Source organism: Amblyomma maculatum, chromosome 6 (assembly GCF_055883805.1).
Source record: "Amblyomma maculatum isolate TAMU_Amacu chromosome 6, ASM5588380v1, whole genome shotgun sequence".
In the NCBI taxonomy this organism is placed as follows: domain Eukaryota; kingdom Metazoa; phylum Arthropoda; class Arachnida; order Ixodida; family Ixodidae; genus Amblyomma; species Amblyomma maculatum.
In genome coordinates, this window is record NC_139349.1 from 128,663,077 (window position 1) to 128,678,550 (window position 15,474).

Consider the following 15,474-nt stretch of genomic DNA (forward strand, 5'->3'; position numbering starts at 1 on the left):
GTTACTGCGCCTTTCCCTTCCTGTGAACCAATTATTATTAGGAAACGCGCAGTATCTGTTACACTTTCTTCGGCAAGTGTGCGTTTGGACGGTACATCATCGCTTCTTCCTTGGAGCGAGTTCAAGTGTGGGATTGCAGATGGCAGGAACGCTAGACATGACACTTCTCAGGCTTTCGCCTTTCGCCATTTTAGTCGCTAAAGTCCTCGTAATTTTCTTTATTTTCCGTTCTGTCCGCATGAGGCAGCTGCGGTGGCTCAGCCGCGGAGCCAGTATCAGGCCTGTGTATATTCTTTTCCTTCCTACGGTCATAACAAGGACAAATTTAGTGCAACACGAAGACCTTTTATACTTGCGTAGTGAAGTTAGCGCTTCCACTGCAAATTGGTTTATAAAAAACACCATTCGCAGCATCTGCCAAGGTCACTTGGATGTGACAATGTCCTTGACGCTCATGGCTCGAAAAGCTGACGTAGGGAAGCTTTCGCTCTAAAGTGGCGGGACCACTGTAGATGAGAACGTCTGGGTGTTGCTGCTGCACACGGTACATCACGCGCCCCTAGTCGAACAAACCAGCGTTCCGATGACCGCACCAAAGTGCGCCGGCGTTCTACAATTTGTTTACAGGAAAGAAAAGGCGCAGTATCTGTCACTCGCGGAATCCTGCTCACACTTCACGCAAACACAGAAACGCTCAGGCTTATGCATTTCTCCAGTGCAGATACTGCAGTGACCTCGAAAACAATTTTACCGCTTGCACGCCTCAAGCGATGGGAAGCAAAGCAGCGCATTCCAATTAACGGTGCGGCTTTCACAGCGTGTACTGCCGATCCTATCAGGTATTACATTCACTACACTTCAAAAAACGAGGTGAAGGAAAGCTCTACTGCAGAGGTAAACAACGCCATTTTAGAGTTTAACCTATGTGTTTTTATCCCTAACAAGGCAGCAATAAATGACTTCCTAATGTAAATCTCTTTCAATAAGTACCTGTGCTGAAAAGGTTCAGTGAAGCGTTCGCACGTGAGATTAACGTTTACAGCTTTCAGAAGACAGGCGGGCCAATTGAAGGATGCCAGACTATGTAACGTAGCCGCTAAAAGGTATGAGGCCCACAGCTATGACAACAGTTTTAGACGAACGCCTGACATCATTATCATCGTCAGCAGGAGTATACCCGCTGCGGGGCAAAAGCCTCTCCATTATTCTTCAAACTAACCCAGTCCTGTGTTAGCCACATCCACTTGACCCCTGCGAGCATTTTATACTCATCCTCCCATCTTACTTTCTGCCGCCCCCTGCTGCGCTTTCCTTCCCCCGGAAGTCAATTTGTTACCCTAAGCGATCATCGGTCATCCTCTCTTCGCATTACATGCCCTGCCCATGTCCATTTCTTCATGATTTCCACTAGAATGTCATTAACCTGAATTATTTATCTGACCCACTCTGCGCGCTTCCCATTTCTTAATGTTACACCTACCATGTTTCATTCCATAGCCCTTTGCGTTGTCCTCAACTTAAGTAAAACTCTTTTCGGAGCCTCAACGTTTCAGCACCATAGGTGAGTACAGGCAAGATGCAACTATTGCATATTTGCCTATTTGGCGCTACCGGCAAGCCGATAGCCATAATCTGCGAGTACTTACAAAATGCGCTCCATCTCAATTTTATTCTTCTAGTTATTTTCATGGTCTGGACCTGTCTTTAGTAGATATATTCGTATGCCACTTCCAGTGCGTCGCTACATATTGGGTACTCCAAATCCATCCAAAGGACATTGAACACTGTATATAACTTCTGCATATATAAGCCTACCTTTCTGCTATACCTGCCGAGATCTATAATTATTATTTGCAGTTCATCCCATATGGGTTACATAGCAAGGCAATGTCATCAGGGATTCGCAGATTACTGAGGTGTTCTTCAAAAAACAGTATTAGAGCACCTGGCCCGGACACATCTTTTGAAGTCCGAGCCCAGCCCGTGTCCATGGCTCCCAGTCCGAGCCCTGCACGGGCTCGCGCTGATATGACGCAGGCCCGAACAGGACTCACACTACAAAGACTCGACCCGGCCTAGGCCCGGCAGTCAGTTTGAGTGGACTCTTTAAATATGTAGAGTTAAAGAGAAAATAAAACGTTTAACGCTTTTTTATTCCATCATAATCGACCCAGTTGCGATTGACATGCAACAGTATATAACAGAGCCCACATCCCGAGTAATGCGGAACAAAACTTCCAACCACATAGAAGAAAAACGGTTTTCAAAAGACTGCATGAAGTATTCCTTTTTTATCGAAAAAGCCTGAGACAGACCTACCAAGGCTCTTATTTGGGTTTGTTGGTTGCTAGAGCCAGATGTAGTGCCTGTCACATTCTGTAGGTGTCTTCCACGTGTGCTAGCTAACCACAATGTCCGAAGCGAGATTGTAATAAACTTACCAGTAATATTGTATACGCTAAGAGCCGTGAGTAATTTTCTCTGTTGTCTCAGCTGCTGAATTAGCGATATTAGGTCGCTGTTCAGATCTTGTTTTCCTTTGGTCACAACTGTAGTTTATTTGCAATAAATTAGTTTACTATTATGAATGTAGTTTTCATCTAAGAAATGCACTCCTATCTTAGCCCTGAATAGGACTGATAGTATCGCTAAATTAAAAATTAATGCTGCTTAATAACAAACCGAGATAGGAGAAAGTGTGACAAAATATTCTTCTGAGCAGAGGAGGGCACTGTTAAAGTACCGTCAGAAGCAAATGATTGGTCAAAAAATTTCTGGCATGTCACTTTAGTTAAAGCTATTGTGCTCAAGCGCGTTTAAAAGCTATTTATTAGGTGTGTTTTAAATAAGGCTTCTTATTATCAATTAACTCTTGAGGCAAGTTATTGCTTAATCACACACGAAGAGACTGTCACCGGCCACTAGGCCACAGGAGCCTGTGTGATCAAGGTCGGAGAATGAAAAAAATTGCGGACTCTTGTGCAAATATTCTTTGAGGAACTCATGGCCGCTCTTCACATCTTTACGGAGACGAAGAAAAATGCCTGCTTATGTGCTTAAATGTGTTTGAATACTCCAAAATTAATAATGCAATATACTCTTAATCAGTGGCGTTTCTCGCAACATAGAGAATATTTTTTTTTTCGGCGAGGGGAGGCGGGGGGAGGCGAAATGAAGAATTAAAGGTCCTTCTCCAGTGGTTCTTAGGAAGCTTCAAATATTCACTCGTTGGCAGTAACAGGAAACCGAAATGACACAAGAGTGCCTTCTGTTAGATGCGACGGAGTGTGCTCACTGATGGCTGAAAATATCAAGCTAGCGGTGTTTTGTGCTTTAGTAAGCGCGTGCTCATGTTAACAAGCCGTGTGTCATGTTTTGTAGCGCTCGATAAGTTCTGCACTTTAGTAGATAGAACACGCCGCAGAGTTTTGCGTATTTTCTCTTCATCTGTTTTTCTTGTGTTGTTGAATGCCGGGCTCGGGCTTTCAGGCCGGCCTAAATCCGTGCAGTGCTGTAGCCCTTATCCCTAACTACTCCTAATCCAAGTCTCTGAATATTTCGTGTAAGCAAGCGGCGCATAGTACTGGGGTGATTGTGTCTCCTTGCCTAACACATCTCTTTATGGAATTTTGTCACTTTCCTTATATGGAACTATGATTCCTCTGCAGCCGCTATATATATCTTCCAGTACTTTAGCGTACGGCTCGTTAACCCCCTGATTTGCAATACCTGTTGACTGCCGAGGTTTCTACTGAGTCAAATGCTTTTCGTAGTCAATGAATGCTATGTATACGGGCTTGTTATATTCCGCGCATTGTTTTATCGCCTGGTTAATGGTATGAATATAATCTACTAGCGCCCCCTTTCTTATGAATTAAGATAATGTTAGAGTTTTTCCATGATTCGGGTACCATCGATGTCATCAGTCATTGCGTATACAGGGTGGCCAGTTTTCCCAGCAAGATATCCACCCCATCGCTCAGCAAATCTGTAGTTACCTGGTCCTCCCAAACTGTTCCTGACGTTTGAACCTCAAAATGTGTGACACATCAGCCAACATGCCTGTAATATACACATCCATCGAATTTGGCAATTAGCTTCTCCCCCCAAAAACACGCATTGCTACCGATTTGGTAGAAATAGGTGTTCGTTCTGATATCAATCTGCTGACGAAGAGGACAAAAACAAAGTGTAGTAAAAACATTTATCTGAAAATCATCCATCTGCACAATGTATTCACTGGCATAATATGAGTGCTGTATATACTTTTTTCAACTCATTGCTGTTATGAAAACGTCTTGTGCTATGTACCAGAAAATTTAATCACATATATAGGATACATTTTGTGAGCACGGACCTACGCGGGACCTACCGTACACATGGAGACATCCATGTTTAATATTAATATTTCAATGCTTTAGATGTACTGCTTCAAATGTTGCTGTGAATAGTTTTCTTACGTCATAATACTTTCATTGCTTCCACATTTGTGGATAGAGCTGTTTGTAAATAAATAGCTGACCTCGTGTACGGAATAGTTAAATGGCTCCATTAGGCGCACATTTTTGCAATATTTTAAACTGTCGCCTATACGTTCAGCACTATACAGACTGCGTAATCGTAAAGACGAGCTTCTCTCTGAATGTTGCTGGCATTTAGTATGGCCTCTATAGTTAGTCGGTAGAACATAATCACAGAACCTCCATCGCAAACCCAGTTTCGATATACACAATATAAAATAGAGCGCGAAACCAAGCCAACAAACAAAGGAAGAAACACACACCGCAAGTTCTGTCAATTGTCTGGGTTTTGCGCCCTCTTCTATATATGGATCAATACCGACTACGCCCAATTTCCACCGTTCTCGATATACATTTTGGGTCACAATGTAGAAGACATCGATGACTGTTCCAAAGACTCAAAACAAGAAAACTAACCGTAAATGCTGAAATAGCCAAGCAATTACATTCTCCCACCCCTTCGACGAACAGCAAGTCTGTCCACATCGAGTTTGCATTTGTTGTTGCGGCCACGTCGCTCACAAAGAGGAATACCAGCGGTTCGTGGACGGACAATGCTGTTCCGCCGCTGAAATAGGCTCCTCGCCGAAAATATTTTACGCCTGAGTGCGCGAAGCACCAACGCCACCACGCACGAGTGTTTGCGTGCCCACAGAGTCCGAGAGTTCAGCTTGGCTTTGCTGATGAACTATGCAATATTCTGAGAGTGCTTTTCCATGCAATGTTGTTCAGGCCGGCGCGCGACAACAAAATAAAGCAAAATATTACATACACAACTTGCCACGTGTCGTGCTTGTCTTGCTCTCTACCCGGAGGGGAATTTAGGGGCTTTGTCCGTTTAAGTGAACGAAAAGACGGTTTTCAATCCCCAACAGTGTAAAGAAACTTACAAACAGTACAGGTTAATCTCCCGTAGAGTAAATTGCCTGAAGCATGCGCTTTACAGTGCTCCGGGACCGTATTAGGCAGAGGTATGCGAAACTGTTTTGTTTTAGAGGAACATATATTTCGATATCCTCGTGGTCTGGCTTTTACTGGATACGATTTAGTATGGCTTTTTGTGCGACATGTTTACGCCGGCGATGTCTTATGTACTGCCATACTACGCCTCGTAGAATCTTCAGTAAATACAAAAGGAACTACTATTTGATGTGATCAATGGCAGTGCACGTAAACTAATTACATCATCTCGCTGTATATTAACACCCCTATAGAATTGAAGGCTGCTACTTAAAAAGCGACGTAAATACGTTGAAACACACACAGAGATGTTTTAACTGTTTCCTTGGTGAATGTCCTGCCGACAATGGCCAACCGTGTGGCATGTTAATGTAAGAGTTGGAACCATACCTTAAGCCCGATCAATCGCCACCCACCTTATGAAAAGGATTGCACAGCAAATACAAAATAGTTGCTGTCGGTCATGACACGCTTTCACCCATGATTGTTTAAGGTAATTTTAATCTCAGGAAAGTAACCAAGGCTCACCACCATTCAAAATTGTGATTACATGTGAGTCTGTTTTGAATTACTGAACTTCAAATGTATTTTTATAGGCCATTGTTTTGACAACGAACATTCATGCCATATTGAAGAACGTGGGTACCAAATTCTTCACAAAAGTATACTTCCACGAAACTGAAAGAGCTTTTCTGAGCACGCGTAAACTTTACCAATGAGTTACAATATTTATTAGTGATGCACAAAATCAGAATATGCTAAGCCCGAAGAACTGTGCTTCTTTTGTGTCCTATATGTTGACAGCTCGATATAAGATTCCCTTCAGTGTACCGTTGACGCTCCGCCATCAGGTCGAGGTACTGTTCCGGAGAAAACCCAATACGGGCATCTGCAACCCTTGCATGCATTGCCTCCAGCCCATGCACTACGGATTTCGTTGTACTGGCAGCGCCGCTCGCTAGCAGCGCGGTAGAATGCAACCCGAGAAAAGTGGTCCCTTCCGTGGAGACGTCGAGCTGAAGAGGCGTATTCTTGTGCCTAGCTGCTTTTTTCGGCCGTTTGTATTCCTCCCTCGGTTCAGTGTAAGCGCATTTGACCTACCTAGCTTTAAAAAACCTGCTCGGGTTCATAAGGAAAAGCACTTGCATGTGTGTTTGTTTCAGTGGGATTCTTGAGCACAAGCAGGTTCCCGATTGCGGTGTTTTCGGAAGAAAAACCGGGTTTGCTAGGTAGGAAATTGAAAACTGGAGCTGACAGAGCACAGCCGGTTTTATTGCGCTCGAATGCCACCGCCGTACCTTCAGGCGTCATGTTTCCCGCATGCATATACTTTTGTAGGAACGTAATAGATATGGCGATTCTTTCTTGAACCAAGAGAAAGTCCACTACAATTGTTACTGCCACTGCTCGGCAGACGAGATACGTTTGAATCTTTTACCAACAAAAATCAACAAAGACAAAATTGTTTATTCACGAAGAAAGGAAGACAAAATTTCGGATTGTTTTCGTTAACTTTGGGGAGGCTGCTTATAATAGAAAGCGGCGACTAAATCCAGCTTTCGGTTTTTCAGTGAGAAAACGCCAACCTTTCATAGTTTATATCAAATTGTTGATGTTATACCTTTTGTTGATACGAAATTAGATTTCGAAATAAAGCGTATTGTTGAAACGATTCATTTTCGGCATTTATTGGTCCCTCGAGCACTTAGATGGTCTACCTCGCTGGGATGATCTTAAAGTCTAATCTGAATTGAAGCTGCTGAATTTATTCAAAACAGATGATGCCGTGAGAAACAAAAGTCCAGGCTGTTCAGACGAAGAATGCGACGCTTTCTTTAACTCGTATATTAAAACTTATATTAGGACCCTTGCCTCTCCATCCCGCCTCCCACACTGCCCCCACCGAATTTCTCACGTGTAGGGCGCATTCTTACTCGCACCCTTTCTGGATTTTTTTTCGCCATTACCTTGAGCGAACGAGAACAAATTTAGAACCTTATATTTTTATAAGTACTGAAGCCTCCGGTATATGAATACTTTAACGCGTGGTAATACAGACCAGTCCATGACCACTGCCTTAACTGCCAGGGAATCCTTTTGCTACAGCGCATGCAGAAATTAAACAACTTCCAATGGTTGCCAGGATTAATTCCTTTATTAAGATATAGGGGTGCGCAAAACTGAAATACATGAATCTAAATAAGCTCCTCCTGATCATTTTTATCTTTTTCTAATGTGTATATAGTATTCCAAAGCTCAACATAAAGCGTATCAAATATCTCAGAAAGTCTAAAAAACCGCTGTAATTTATTCTGCATTCTCCACATTTGAAACGACCGCGTTCATGTCTCAGACGAGGGACAAAGCATTTCAGAGCTCTCCGATAATCCCTGCTTTAGTTAGTGCGTAGCAATGTCTCCTTCAGGTTAAGATCCAAAGGATCAAGCATCCTGAGCTCATCTAGTGCCCAATATTTTTACATTGATAGGCTTATCGTGGTGAATGACACTTTCTCTTCATATGTCGCCTACACTCTGTTCAAGATTGCTTTTACATTCTTACCTTCTTAAGCAGCATTTTTATGTTGTTAAAAGCACAAACATTTTCTGTTTCCTGTTCTTGTTAGTTAATGTGTTTTTTCACAACCTTTATGGTGTAATTGTTTGAAACAAGAAACTGAAGAATGTGTGCAAAACTGCAAGGGCTCTCGTTAAATGGCATAGATGGCATTATGTACTGTATTATATCATCTATATCATTGTGTGTATTGTTCTGAATAAGCAAATAAATATTCTCTCGGGGCGCATGATGTCAGGTGTGAAACGTGCTTTTCGCATAGGTACCGCAATGATCCCTCGATGCTGTGGCCCCGTTCGAATTTCGCGCAGCTACTACTCAGCGGCTTCCGCTTGGCGTCGCTCAAGGCGCTTCCGTTGTCTTCTCCGAGCGCGCGGGTCAAGCCCGCGTCGATTGGGCCTCTGTTCGCCAGTCGGCTCAGCCTCCTCGGCGTCGGAGCCGCGAGAGAGGCGCCGTGCTTCGAACAGTGCGTGTGTGCGCGCGCGTGGCCCGGAGTTACAAGAAGGCTCCAGTCTAAAGCTGGCATCGTAACGAGCAGCGATCGAGAAGGATTCGTTCGCTCAATCGTCGACGCAGCTCTGCGTGTCAGTGTGTGTTTCGTGCGTGCTTTATCTTTCTTTTCCTTATTCTGTGACCTGCGGGGAGAAGTGAGCGGTGTGTTCAATGAGGGACGTTTGACGAGTAAGTGAGTCAAAGCTGGTGATTGAAAAGTTTTCTTCATGCGTATTTTCACCTAGATTCCATTATAACAAACATCACAATGGATCATACTCTCACAAAGGAATTGCTCTTCATATACTGGGTCGGTTGCAAGCGAAACGTTTCGTCACATTTGCTTTCCGTGGGGAACGTGACACGGCGTACGCATCGCTGACTCTCTGGATACTACAAAAGTTTTATATCGAATACACCAATGTGCTGCTGATGAACAATTTGTGGTGATATTTTTACAGACTTATTATTGGACGATGGCAAAACTCGGTTTTCGCGCTCCAGGTGACTGCAATTACTCAGGATAGCTGCGCCTTGACAGGAAAAAAATTGTTCTGTGGCTTTTGATGACATTTTGGGAATGTAGAAAGAAACGGCGCCTCAACAGCTTTGCCCATCCATCTTTGACTTAGGCTTCGCATATTTATGAACTGGTTCACATAAAATCTTCTGATCTTTTCTTTCATATTCAGTTTGTCAGTTTTCGCTGCGTGCCATTCTTTACTGAGTGTAGATCATTATAACCCTCCTCCATTTTATCGCCTCCCGATATATCGAAGTATGAATGTATTCTCTCAAGTCACGTATCGCAACGAAGTCCCGTTTCATTCCATTATCCTTCGAGCATGTGTGTAGACTACGCGCAAGCATCAATTTATAGACTCTGCTTCAATTCATAAGAAAACTCTACCTTCAGAACATAATGTGTGCTGCTTAAAAAAATTTAGCAAACGCTCAGTGAATCATTAATAGGAACGCAGAGCGACACATGTCGTTTTTCACTGGACCTGACAGCCATAATTACAGCCGTTAGCACTTGACCTTTTTTTTTGCAAGTCTTCGCATTTTTTTTTTATTTTCAAACACAGCTAATAACTTTACCATCGAAGCAGTGGAATTATGCCTTTTTAATTCACCCGAACACCTGAATTGTTATTTTCAAATTGAAGCGATCTATATATGCACGTATAAGTTCGGAGAGGTCGCCTTGGTGCACTCGCCAGCCAAGACTTAACTCTATAAGCGCCACTTTTGACAATAAAGAACCTATGCTTCAAAGCGAGCACTTGGGAATCGAAGATTTTTGAAGGAAGTGAAAAGATAAAGTTTGTAGTTTGAGGCACAATGAACACCGACGTTAGATTGCAAAGCGACATGGCGGTGATCAAGAATGGCGGTCTTCTCAACAGCGGCGCTGGAAGCAACGGCGACGTGAGGAGAAACGCCACCAGCGGCAATAACAACCACGCGCCGCTCATCAGCATAGATCCCGCAATGGAGTCGGGTCTTCTCCTCCGTGTACCCGACTTGCCCTTGTCTCGAGGCGCCTCCTCTGCCGAAACACTTACTCCGGCTTCCAACCAATTCCTCAACCTTCCGGGCACGGGTGAGCCGAGGCGCCACTCGATGCAGGACTGCTCCAGCCCCGACCACCATCATCACCACCGCCGGCATCGCGACCGTAAGCGTTCGTGCCCCGATGTGCGGGGTGCATCGTCGGCAGAGCGGCGTCGTCGTGGGAGCCGCAGCCCGCTCCCCAACAGTCACGGGTCCAACCTGGCAGTGACAGTGCCAGGAGATTCGGCCAGTGTGACGCCGTCTTCTTCGCGTCGCTCCAGCGCCAGCAGCCTGAGCCGTCGTTCATCTCGAGACAGTGAGGGATGCCCGCACAGCCGTCGCTCATCCCGTGCCGAGGACGGAAGCCGCAGGTGAGTGGGAACACGTATTCATACATCCGATGTACATAAAACAGCTTGTGGTGGAGGCTATATTACATGCCAGTAAACAGCCGGCATTTCAGCTGTATGTGTGCAGGTTTCAGGCAGGATGTATTGCGAACAATATCAAACTAGTGCTTTCACTAGAGTATATAGGCTAATAAATGACCGGTTCTGGCCCATTTGGAGAAAAAGATGTTTAACTTAACATTTTTTTCTCAACAGATAAATGAGGAATTTAGGAATGGGGGCATGACGAATAAAAGTTATGTCCCTCTAAACTCGGCTTACTCAGGCTTAATGTTCAGTTCTCTGAACCATTTACATGACGGGATCTACCGGTGAGTTGAACTGATACCTGACGGCAGAAACTAAAAACGACTGGTAAACACGCACCTAAAAGCTTTTTCTTTTACTATGGTAAACACAAAGCTTACATTATTTGATGAGTGCATGGACTACAGGGAAAAACACACAGGTGCTCACGGAATGCAATGCGGTAGCTCTGGGCTGCCAATTAGCTTCGTACAACAGGAAATAGGTTGTGCTAGCAATCTGGAAGACAACGTCCTCCGTTTTTATGCAGCAGCAGACAGCTCACTAAAATACAAGCGTAGGCACTTGAGCACTCTGTCGGCCAATGGCAAGCAAAGACGAATTTATCTTTCTCTCCCTCCACAACAGGGTCTCGCTGAATGGCATTTTAGTTTAGAGGATGCATGATCGGTACCATAAATAAAAATAACCGCTTTGATTCTTTATTAACTTTGGAAAACCACCAAATAGTTGAATTCACAAATTTGTTTGGCGAAGTATGGAACGATGGCGTAATCGCCGTTCATAGCCTCGACGTATTTTGGGCTTGGAAGCATTTTTATGGCCTCCGTTTAGAGGGCAGTAATTAGGGGAGGCAGGCGATGGTGACGTCAACAACGAGAGCGTTCACACTTTTCCTGCACACCCACGACCTAAATTGCATCGTCGAGTCTCTAGTGAAGAAGGCAGAGCGGACTCAGTGTTTTGGTGGTGTTTGTCTCGGTATTTTCAACGCTCTACCTACGTGGCGGCCGCTTTTCAATGAAGGCGAAAGACAAGGCGCCTGTGTTCCGTGCAATGTCAGTGCACGTTGAAGAACCCTGGGTGGTCACAATTTTCGAAGCCCTCCACTAAAGTGTCTCTGACACCCTGAGTCGCTTTGGGGTATAAAAACCTATAAATCAAACAAAATTTTTTTGTGGAAAACAACTGCACGTGCGAAACTTCCTCATTAGATGCCTGTTATGGTGCACCAATAAAGCGTATTTTATTTTGGGCGCAGGGATTTGAAATAATGTTTGAAAAGCAGTAGGTAAAATGAAAATAGTAGAAACATATGAGCACACTTCTGATCAGCTCTCAGCCGCATCCTTGCTATATATATATATATATATATATATATATATATATATATAATTGGTTCAAAGGAAGGGAAAGGCGCAGTATATGTCACACGTTCTCTGTGGACACCTGAACAGCGTCGTAAGGAAAGGGATGAAGGTGGGCGTGAAAGCGGAAAGAAAGAAATGGGAGCCGTAGTGGAGGGCTTCGGAGTAATTTCGACCACCTGGGGATCTTTAACGTGCGCTGACATCGCACAGCACACGGACGCCACTTCGTTTCGCCTCCATCGAAACGCAGCCGTCGTGGTCGGGTTCGAACCCGGGAACTCCGGACAGTAGTTCCTTGCTGTCAAACACGTTCTTACCAAGGTCAAGACGGTACCATGAGTTGCACTTTTCACGGCATCTAACCGGCCTGTCACTATCACTAACGTATCTAACATGACGTGAAAGAAAATAAGCAATTTTGCCTAAAATATAAGCGCGCTGAATGCTGTGACTAGGCAGTCATAAAGTCGCCTTGGTTTTGCGAAAAGCACTACCAACGTCATCTGCTACCTCTACTCTGTCGCTATAAGCCGTACGTTCAGATTTACAGTGCTGTATAAAAGTGGAGAGATCACGCGATCCGCCGCGATTGCTGTCGTTTTATATGAAATGCGCACGTGGGAAAGCATATCATGGAAGTTGCCGTATGCAAATTGTTAAAACAGCCGCAGCGCCGTCAGCAAACTCTGGCGTGCAGTTCAGGGCATACATCTGCAGTGCACGTGGTATCGCGGACAGTATCAGTAAGAAATATGGGAGCCACACCGTCTGAAATCTTCGCACCATTTAGGTACTTCCGATAATATAAATGTATTGTAAATGGTAGGGATTTGCGAGTTCTACTAGCGTAGTGGATATGTTATCTCTGCTGTAAATATTCTTAGAGCGAAAAGAGGGCATCGTTAACATTGACCATTACCGAGTATGCAACAGTAGGAAAGAGCATTAAACACGAGTTCAGGGGGAGCCTAATTTCGCAACCCAGTCGAAAAAAACTACAGAACTGTGTTAAAAATACGACAAAATATTCTGTAGTTTTGTTGTAACCATCAGATTTTTCTGTAGTTCTGTAGCACTTTTCTGTTCTAACTACAGAAATTTCTGATGACACTACAGAATGTTCTGTTGTCACAACAGGTTTCCCGTCAAAAACCGCACAGAAATTCTGTCGTAATATCAGAAAATTTTGTGTAGTTTTTTCCGACTGGGAAGCGGAAGCAATAATTCGAGAAGGGGACTTGTTTTCATCTGGGAAAGTCACCTTGACGAAATGTTGGCTCAGGTTGCAAACTTAGGCTCCCCTTCAACCATTTTTCAGTGCTCTTTCATAAGGTGCAGCAATTTTCTTTTCCCCGTTCAACCTTGAGTATGCAACAGTAATGAGACGTACCGTCGTTTCAGACGAAATACGCTTCCCAATAAATGGAAAGCTATGCATAGTATGCCTAAGGAGGAAAACATTGTATTTATTACCTGCACCTCTCTCAGAAATCTCGCATTTGCGACGACGTCATTACAGGTCTTCCAAGTGCGATACCAGTCGACGCTCTTCGCGGGCGACCGACGACACTGGCGGCCACAGCAGCCGACGCTCTTCGCGCAGCGTCGCAGAAGACGAGCGCCGGTGCTCAGAGGATCGGCACCGCCACCACCACCATCACTCGCACCACCGGCGTGAGTCGTCACTTACTGGACCCGAAATGAACTACCGCAAAGGCAGCTCGCTGCTTCCTCCCGACGCGGACACCGGGAGCCGTAGGGCATCCAAGGTTCCGGCGCTTCTTGTTACCGACGAGGAGACCGGTCAGCAGAGCAAGCCGGACGAGGAACTGGACTCGCCGAAGCGCCGGATTATCATATTCGTGATCAGTTCAGTGGCGTGCTTCATTCTGCTCATGAGTGTGGTGCTCATCGCGGTCACCCTCACCATCTCGCCGGCCATCGACAACATAGGTGAGTACAGTTGAAGAATTTTGCACTAGTTTTCCACGCGCTCTTCAATGCATTCACTTCATTTCACCTGTAAATGAGGAAGAAAAGACATCTACTGTAAGAGCGGATTAGAAGCTAGTTGTGTACATCTGGATATACATAAGCGGAAATGGAGAGAAATATCACAACTACTGTGCATCAGTCCGCTACCTCGTCAGCTTCATTTTTATTATATTGTGCGGGCATCATATTAATGAAACAGCTGTGCATCTGTTGAATAGGATGCATAGAGCCCTCCCAGTATGAGTGGTTGAGTTTTCACATCTTGATGTTAGTTTCTCAATATCTACGGACTCATGCTACTACGGAGCGATAGGAGGATCATTTGCCTAACACTTATTTTCACTTTTTCCTCACTTTTTAGTTCCTTGCGTTGCGCTGCTGAATAATTCCCGTCATCATATATTATCAGCACTGCAGTTGCGGATTCCCATTATGATGAAGACTATTGCTGCGATTTTACCGAATGCCTTTCTCTCCACGCATTATCTATATTGAAGCCCAATGTTTGACGGAATTCTGCCTGGCGAGAGAAATTCATGTTGGTGTCACAGAAAATGGAAGAACTTGGGATCTGTATCATGTAAAAGTGACCTCATTATTGTAAACTGTTAGACGGCTTATGACGGGATTAGTGAGCATTATTTCGCAGATATTGTTGCTTCCTCTCTATTAACGCTAATTAGCAGAGCAGCAGTAAAAAATGAGGCGCATTTTTGGTGTGAAAGCGGCAAAACCAGAACGACACGAGAAATAGACATTTTGTTTTTTTTTTTTTTTTGCAATGAAGGGCATACAAATATTTCGATGGGAATAAACTTCGCAGAGCATAAAATCATGGAGTTAAGTCCCCTAGTTTTGCTGAAACGCATGCTACATTTCCTCTTCCCGATGAAATAAATTGTGCTCTACTTTTAGGGGCCAGTATATTAACAAAACAATTTGCTGGCCAGCACGCCAAACAGAAATGGGCCCTAGAAGTGACTGTGAATTTCAATGTTGGCGGACATTTATGAAGTCTGTGTTTCAGCATTAAGGTAGAAGGTAGGCAAACTTTCTTGAGAACATTTCGACCGAGTTCATATACTTAACTTTTATATTTTTAAATTCACTTCAAATGATTGCAGCGGCCCATCTCAATAAGAAAAGCCAAACGTCTTTCTCCCTGCATGGCTTCCCATTCAGGCTGCTTGCAACCAGGCAAAAAAAAAAGGGGTATCGACTCCGGCGATGCCGATGCACCTTTGCAGAGAGCCGGCTATAGTTAGAACGTGGGACAGGCTAGGCGATCATTAAACGTTCCATCCACAGACAGAGGATGGGTGATATTTAGGGAGGCGCTCTGCTTTGATCAGATACTGCTCTTCTTTAGGCGTGATTTATGAACCCCTCACCAACATGCTCCGTTGATGAAAGGAGGTTTCTAAACTTAGTCGCCCCACAGAACACAGCTACGTTAACCGCGCTTCATTCGTGATGATGCGAGGGCTGCAGCTCAGTTCCTGCTTTATTTGCAGAGGCATGCATTCGGCTCATTACATCCTCAAGCGAGCCCATTCTATCGGAACG

The 15,474-nt window shown here is 44.4% G+C and overlaps 1 protein-coding gene across 1 annotated transcript in view; it reads left to right on the forward strand.

The window, feature by feature from the left end:
* Positions 1–14,304, forward strand: part of LOC146186729 (uncharacterized) — a 69,289-nt gene extending 54,985 nt beyond the window's left edge. Inside the window, exons 3-4 of the mRNA XM_084608102.1 lie at positions 9,959–10,477; positions 13,433–14,304. Of these exons, the coding sequence (XP_084464228.1) occupies positions 9,959–10,477; positions 13,433–13,880 (967 nt within the window). The 3' untranslated portion in view covers positions 13,881–14,304. The remainder of the gene's footprint in view (positions 1–9,958; positions 10,478–13,432) is intronic.
* The last annotated feature ends 1,170 nt before the right edge of the window (positions 14,305–15,474 follow it).